At 50.3% G+C, this 7,430-nt stretch overlaps 2 protein-coding genes across 2 annotated transcripts; one reads left to right on the forward strand and one right to left on the reverse strand.

Annotated features, from left to right (window-relative positions):
* The first annotated feature begins 3,644 nt into the window (after positions 1–3,644).
* Positions 3,645–7,089, forward strand: SIX1 (SIX homeobox 1). The gene is given in 5 exon segments (XM_079127478.1): positions 3,645–3,894; positions 3,897–4,120; positions 4,122–4,157; positions 4,159–4,340; positions 6,354–7,089. Coding segments are annotated over 5 exon segments (849 nt in total). The 5' UTR covers positions 3,645–3,782; the 3' UTR covers positions 6,649–7,089.
* On the reverse strand, positions 4,351–5,819 carry LOC306654172 (uncharacterized protein). Its single transcript, XM_079127479.1, has 2 exons — positions 5,164–5,819; positions 4,351–5,070 (listed from the first exon to the last, which is right to left on the reverse strand). Exons 1-2 carry the CDS (start codon positions 5,687–5,689, stop codon positions 4,805–4,807), a joined length of 792 nt encoding a protein of 263 aa, XP_078983605.1. The 5' UTR covers positions 5,690–5,819; the 3' UTR covers positions 4,351–4,804.
* Positions 7,090–7,430: the final 341 nt, after the last annotated feature.

Here is a 7,430-nt window from a genome sequence, read left to right on the forward strand (position 1 = left end):
TGCCTGAGCCCTGGGCTTATTCAGACCTCGCGGGGAGCGGCGGCCCGCAGAAGGCAGGTGGACAGCTGCTCCCGCGCCGCGCGGGCCTTCTGAACTCGAGTTCCCAAGGGTCGAGGGCATCCGGAATTTCCGACTAAGCAGAGGAAAAAGATGAATGTTGTTACTTCAGCTCGAACCTGGGGAGTCTCCTTACTGCCCCAGAGAGAAGTCACTAATCCATTGGAGAAACACCTCTGAAGCCCTTCCCTTCCAGGTATCTGTAGGTAGAGTAGGATCCGTGCCTTGGTTCTTGATGGCGATGGAATTCCTAGTAAGCGGGCTGGAAGCCCTAAAGCATCTTGCTTCAAGTCAGAAGAGAAAAAGAGGGTCCCAACTATAGCGTTTTAAACCAAGGCCTTATGCCAACCCAGCCGAGAAACCCCAGACGCTCCTAAAGTTTTCGCATTGATTTTTTAGTCCACCCGACCATTGTTACCTGCACAGCGGAGGCACACAGGAGTGCGGATCACCTGCAGGGTTACCCTCGGGAGCCCGGATGAGGCTAGGGCAGCAGCAGCAGCAGCAGGCTAGCAGGAGTTGCTTGTTTCCTTTAAATCTCCGACGCATCTCTGTTTTTCATGCCATTTGCATTGACAGCAAAGGTTTTATGTTACAGAACAACTCAAACCTTTCGGTGTGCTATTTAAAATGGATCATTTGGTTTATGTGGTTTGTAAATTCATGTCATTTTACCTCTTTTAGTGGTTTTCAGTGAAAGGCTCCATTTTGGGAAACCTTATATATCCGAGCCAATAATTAACATTTATAACAATTGGTTCCCTTTAACCAAGGAATCGAAATAGCGGGTAGGCTCCTTGGTACAAAGCGCATAACACTTTTCCTTTCTAGTTTTTTATGCGATCTACTGGATCAAACCGGAAGGTAAAGGCTGGCGAGTCGCAGAACCAGGCCTCCGAGGACAAGCACCTCTCTCATCTACCTCGATGCCTGCAATCATAGCACCCACCCAGTCATCTTCCCACTTGTCATTTAACGTCTGCGTTAGTACATCCCAGTTCCTTTTGAAAACAGATGAAAAGAAGTGGGCAGGGAGGTCTGGAGAAAGCCAGAAAAAAAGGTGGTCCTATTGGTGTCTAATTGCCATCTCTCTGCTGTCTTGTCATCCTTGCAAATTTATGCCTGCCCTTATGTGTTCAAGCTATGCCTTATTTCCTTATACAAAACTTAATTGCAAAGCACACCCTGTACTCAACATTCCCTTTGTCTTTTAAGCGATGTAACTGTGCCTACAGACCCCCTCGCCCCCCCCCCCCCATTTTAATTGTGCACACTTGCTCCTGACTTTAGGGTACTGACTTTTAAAACCTGTTTAAGTCCCCATTCCAGTCCTCACACAGCTGCCATGTCAATAAGGACGGTTCCAAGCAGAGACATTCCTTTTGGCAGGACACTGCAGCTCCTTAAGACTTCATCTGAAACGTCATGAGCACTAAAATAAGACAGTGAGGGAAAATTACCAGACACGTGGCCTTGGGCTCAGCAGTGTCAGTTAAGAAAGTAAGTCATTGGGCACACAATGTGGTAGGGGGTCTTTGAACATAATACAGATCCATTAAATGGGCATTTTAAGAATAAATCCATCTGTGTTCCAAGAATTTCATTGCATAAGATACATAGTTTGCAAGGATGCAGAAAACATTGTGTGGGAGCCCAGCAGAGGAGCAGCTTCCAGTCTTCTGAGAGGTAACCCTGAGGTGGGAACCCTTTATGAGTTTAAATGTATCTTGCAAGGTGCACTGTACTAGGTGCATTATTTAAAACCATATAAATAATACCGGGAAACCCACAAGTTTCTCCTTGTCCCACTTACATCTCAGTATGTAAAAGGTTCTGTGGTGCTGTGCTTTTTGGCTGATGGAATCAAAACATGTTTAAAGAGGACAACCAAGTTTAAAAAGCTTAGAGTTTATTCTTCATCATTCACTAAGAGGGCCATTGAAATCAAAAGCATTTTTGAAGTGTACTTAAAATTCTGTTTTGAACTTATCTAATCAGAGATAAGTATAGTCATAAAGTCACTCTCCTTCCACCATTTGGCTTTCCTTATCTCTACACATTGTTCTTATCTCCTGCCAGTCTCAGCTACTGACAATAGATTATCTTTGTTTATAGAGGCTAATTGTTTTCAAAATCTTTTTAATAATTGCTTCGGAACAAGGTGTGCAAATGAGGCTTAAGATAATTACAGCTTCATTTGTGCAGTTTTACAAAGTATTCTCTACATATAAACAAAATAGCAGATGATGGGACTTAAATTACAGGACATCTCTCATTCTCTGGCAGCAAAATAGGCCAGCATGCAATCTAAACACACACAACACACACACACCACACTCACACACACTCACACACACACACACACACCACACACCACACACATACACTCACACACACCTCTTTATTAATCTTCTTGGAGCCACTGTCCTCCTAGTTTTGAGGGCAGTTTTGTCCCCTCTCAGAGCAGGGCAAGGATTATGTTACAACGGATGTTTATTGGAGCTGGGCTCAGTTTTATTTAATTTACACCCCATCCAGCACCTTTGGAAGGAGGTTCCCAAGCATTTTTGCTAATGACAAGTAAATCTTCTCGGCATTTCTTAGCAGCAGAGGTGGCATTGGAAAACGCAACTGTGCAGATGGGGAAACTGAGTCTAGAAGGTTGTCAATTTAAGCCATTGAAACATTAAGACACCAAATCACAAATGAACCTTGATGTCTCTATCTACTCACCAACTGTGCTTTAAACAGCTCTTTGCCTGATTCTAAATCGTGGCAGTCCTTTGAGAACCAGGGAAATGTATCCAGCTTAGAGTACTTGCGCCCTTTGGAGGGTGCTGGAGGTTGGGGGCAGGGAGGAAATTAGGTTTGACTCTTGGAGCTGAAGCCAACCCGGAGAGAAGCCCCCTTCCAGCACCTGCAACCCAGAGCCCTGCCTGCTTTTGTATTATTTATCCGTTCCATAAGCTATTCATCAATCCATTATTTATTCATTCCTACATTAAAGTAATTAAATATGAGCTCACCGGGAAAGGGCAAGTCTGAAAGAGACAGGGACGAAAGTGCCGAAGGAGAGGAGAGGAAATGAATATTTGGAAGTCGTTGATTTGTGTGGAAAGATGCGCGTGGCTACCCTTAGTTTGACACTGGAGCGGGGGCCCCCAGTGTTGCAGGTTCGAGACTCGTTAGCCCCCACCCCACCCCGCACCTCGGCTCTCTGCTCGAGACCCCACCTCGCTTCCCACCTCTCCGGGTCCTTCCCTCCCACTATTCCCTACCCCCAGCTCCGCAGCCTCGCCCTCCCCGCGCTGGGCGGCGGTGGCCTTGCTGCCCAGACGGGCGGCGCGCTGGCTGGCCAGCCCTCGGATAGGCGCCGCCCGCCAGCCAATCAGCGTGCGAGGACGCTGCGCGCTTTAAGGCTGCTGCGTGGAGAAACAGAAACCAAGTTCCCCGGCAACAAGCAGCATCCACCCGGCGGCAGGCCGGAGCCAGCGAGGCCCAAAAGGCTGCGGAAGTGCGCGAGTCGCTCCGTTTCCAGAGCAAACCCCGCTTCTCTTCTTCTTTGGCCGCCCCCCCCAAGTTCCGACTAGCTGTTTCGACTACGCAAAGCCTAGGGAGGGGGTTAGGAGCAGCCGCGCCCCCCTCCCTGAGGCCGCCGCCCCCTGCTTTTTCGGCTCTGCTCCCTGCAGCGGGTGCCTGGGCGGTGCGCCTCGGCAGGCCCAGCCATGTCGATGCTGCCGTCGTTTGGTTTTACGCAGGAGCAAGTGGCGTGCGTGTGCGAGGTTCTGCAGCAGGCGGGAACCTGGAGCGCCTGGCAGGTCTTGTGGTCATTGCCCGCCTCGACCACCTGCACAAGAACGAGAGCGTGCTCCAGGCCAAGGCTGTAGTCGCTTCCCACCGCGGCAACTTCCGCGAGCTCTACAAGATCCTGGAGAGTCACCAGTTTCGCCTCAAAACCATCCCAAAAACTGCAGCAACGTGGCTGAAAGCGCACTATGTGGAGGCCGAGAAGCTGCGCGGCCGACCCCTTGGGCGCCGGGGCAAATACCGGGTTGCGCGAAAATTTTCCGCTGCCGCGCACCATCTGGGACGGCGAAGAGAACCAGCTACTGCTTCAAGGAGAAGTCGCGGGGATGCTGCGGGAGTGGTAATGCGCACAACCCCTACCCCTCGCCGCGAGAGAAGCGGGAGCTGGCTGAGGCCACGGGTCTCACCACCACCCAGGTCAGCAATTGGTTTAAGAACCGGAGGCAAAGAGACCGGGCCGCCGAGGCCAAGGAAAGGTACGCTGCGTGCTTTCTGAGGCTAGCGCAACCCGGGCGGTCTTCCTTACCCCTCCGCCCCTTCCCGCCCCCGCAGGCATCCGCCACCAAGTTCTACCCGCGGCTCGAAGCCCATCCGCCGGGCGGCGCCCAGGCCTCCACGGCACTGCAGAGAAAGTTCATGAACTCTGAGGTTGCCTGCTAGGGATGGGGGCTCGTTTGCTTTGAGCGCCGCGCGTGGGTTTCTTTGGGGTGTGAGTGTCGGAAAATACTGGCGCTAGGTTTGTTTTTCCTGCCTCCTTGGCTGGCTGCGGCGAGGAGTGGGGGCTGGAGAGAAGTTTTAGACCAACGGGAAGGGAAGTTGTTCATTGGTATCGCGAGGAAAGAGGTTCGGTGGGGGCTGAGGGTCGCGAACCTCTCTCCTTTTGCTCTCGGGTGGAGCTGGCCTGGAGACGTCTGCTCAGCCCCCGCTAGCGCCCAGTTCTTCACTCGCTGTCTTCTACCAGTCTTTTGGCTGAGAGGTCGTATGTTTCATTCCGCACTGGCTGGACAAAAGAGTCGTAAAGAAACACACAGAAAAGGGAGCTCTGGGGAGAGTTGTCTGCATTTACTCCCCGGCGTCCCAAACCCAAAAAGGACTGCTGCTGGCGGTGCTTCCTCGCGTGTGGCCAGGCGCCGCAGCCCGTCCATTTGGCTGTCCGCGCCGCCGCCCTGGGCGAGGAAAGGGGCTCCTTGTCACTGACTTCTCGCCCTGGAACTCAGAAGGCATTTTTTTTTTTTTTTTTTTTAAACCCGTCTCTGCTTCTCCCCTCCTCGCGCAAACACCCTCGGCCACCTGGCTAACCTCCATCCGTTCGCTGTAGAGTTTCTGACCGAGATTCGGAAGAGCGCCGGGGAGGCGACAGTGGCGGGAGAGAGCGCTCTGCGAAGCCAAGGAGTTTGGGGGAAACCTGAGCGCAGGGGCCGACTAGGTTTCTTTTGTTCGCTCCCGATCCTGGGGCCTGAAGATCTCGCTTCCTCATCCCCTCTGTTGGGAAAACCATAGAAGCTGGATAAATTCCGCTGAAATGGGATCTCCAGGAGAGAAGGGGAAAGAAAGGAGAAGGCGAAGGCAGGCGGGCGCTAGGCGTGGGGGAGGACCGCGAGCGCTCGGAAGGCGGAAGCGGCGAAATTTTGAAGTTAACCAGTCCGGGGTACCGAGACTGACACTTCTGGCGCACGGTGCCGGGGTGCCGGCTCACGGTCTGGCTGGGGCGGGCGACTTTCCCCCTTTCAGGAAAGGGTGGTTTAGAGTGGGCGCTCGTGGGGAGTTTGAAAGCCGGGCGTGAAGGCTGGCTGAGGAGTGAGCAAAGTAACACGGGAACAGGCATTTTAATGTTCTAGTTAGCCTTTAGTTACAAAACGGCCGTCCTATAAGCCAGGCCGGAGGACCCGCTCCCTGATGAATCGGAGAGACTGGCTGAGCTCCCTGTGTTTACTCAGGTCACTGGGCCGCTCTGGACACCACTTCCCATGAGCCCTGTCCTGTGTCTCTGAAACCGCAGCTCTCTGGCAGGGGCAGGGATACTCGTGTTCAGTTATTTCTTCAGAGGGAAACAGGCAGTTGACTTGATTCATCCCAAACCTGATCAGTTCTTTTACCACCAACACCATTTGTTGGAAGAGTTTCAAACTTACTTTGAAATATGGTGCTAATTGATAGGTATTTAAACATAACTGCTTGAACAAAATTAAGAACATATTTTTGTTTGTTTCAAATAAACACTAAGCATCTGACTTCTTCTGAAATCTGGAAGAGAAGGGGACCTAGCTCCCAGCGTCAGACTCTTTCGCAGCTCCCATTTCTCCAACCTCTTCTGCCCTCCTCACCTCCCCCAGGACCCTTAGGGATGGGTAAGAAGGCAGAGCTCCTCCTTTTGGGTTGGTGACAGATTGCACAATGACTCTTTTCCTCCTTCTAGCTCCCCTCCCCTCCCCTCACACTTTTTTTTTTTTTTTTTTTTTAACCATATGGTGTTGTCCTCTATTTCTTAGGGAGAACACTGAAAACAATAACTCCTCCTCCAACAAGCAGAATCAACTCTCTCCTCTGGAAGGGGGCAAGCCGCTCATGTCCAGCTCAGAAGAGGAATTCTCACCTCCCCAAAGTCCAGACCAGAACTCGGTCCTTCTGCTGCAGGGCAATATGGGCCACGCCAGGAGCTCAAACTATTCTCTCCCAGGCCTAACGGCCTCTCAGCCCAGCCACGGCCTGCAGGCCCATCAGCATCAGCTCCAGGACTCTCTGCTTGGCCCACTTACCTCCAGTCTGGTGGACTTGGGGTCCTAAGTGGGGAGGGACTGGGGCCTGGAAGGGATGGCTGGAGCAGCAACCAATTGCAGCGACTAGGGACACTTGTAAATAGAAATCAGGAACATTTTTGCAGCTTGTTTCTGGGATTCTTTGCGCATAAAGGAATGGTGGACGTTCACAGATGTCTTTTTAAAAATCAAAACCAACATCGATCTCAGTCTCCTTCTTCTCTCTGACTCTTTCCCCTTATGCATTTCCCCTCCCAGTGCAGAGATCAGGAAAAAAACCCAAACAAACAAAAGCACCCAGTCTTGGAATTTGGACAACCCATGCACCCCACTTCAATAGATTTACTTTTCTTTTCTAATTAATGGTAATTATAAATCAACTGGATTTTAAGTATTTCCTTTAATTATTTATGGAGAATTTTGAGGGAAGAGAAAAAGAAAAAGAGAAAGAGAAGGAGAGAGAGATTGAGAGAGAGGAGAGGGAGAGAGAGAGGAGAGAGAGAGATTGCGGGAGAGAGAGAGAGAGATCAAAATGGTAGTGAAAATAAGAGCCTCCAGCTTGGGAGGAACTGGTTGCATTCTTAAGATTGAATAGGAAAAAATAAAATCTTATAATTTTTTTGATGGGAAAAACTTAGTTTACATTTTTCATATTTGGTGTTAAATAATTTTATGTAGATAAAATAAAAGAACAGTATTAGGGGGAAAACAAGTGCCTAAATGTCTTAATGCTCTCTATGTGAAGCAGTTAGAAATAGAAGTGACCATTAGTAATACAACTATTTTGTCAAATTTAGTGGGTTTTTTTGG

The sequence above is a fragment of the Sciurus vulgaris genome (genome assembly GCF_902686455.1).
Source record: "Sciurus vulgaris genome assembly, chromosome: 2".
NCBI lineage: Eukaryota > Metazoa > Chordata > Mammalia > Rodentia > Sciuridae > Sciurus > Sciurus vulgaris.

What these genes read in the sequence shown, in the direction of transcription:
- LOC306654172 (XM_079127479.1), bottom strand. Translation starts at nt 5,689, where the DNA reads ATGCCTGTTCCCGTGTTACTTTGCTCACTCCTCAGCCAGCCTTCACGC. An exon ending in TCTACAGCGAACGGATGGAG is followed by an intron (nt 5,071 to 5,163) that starts GTTAGCCAGGTG and finishes TCTGAGTTCCAG; the next exon opens with GGCGAGAAGTCAGTGACAAG.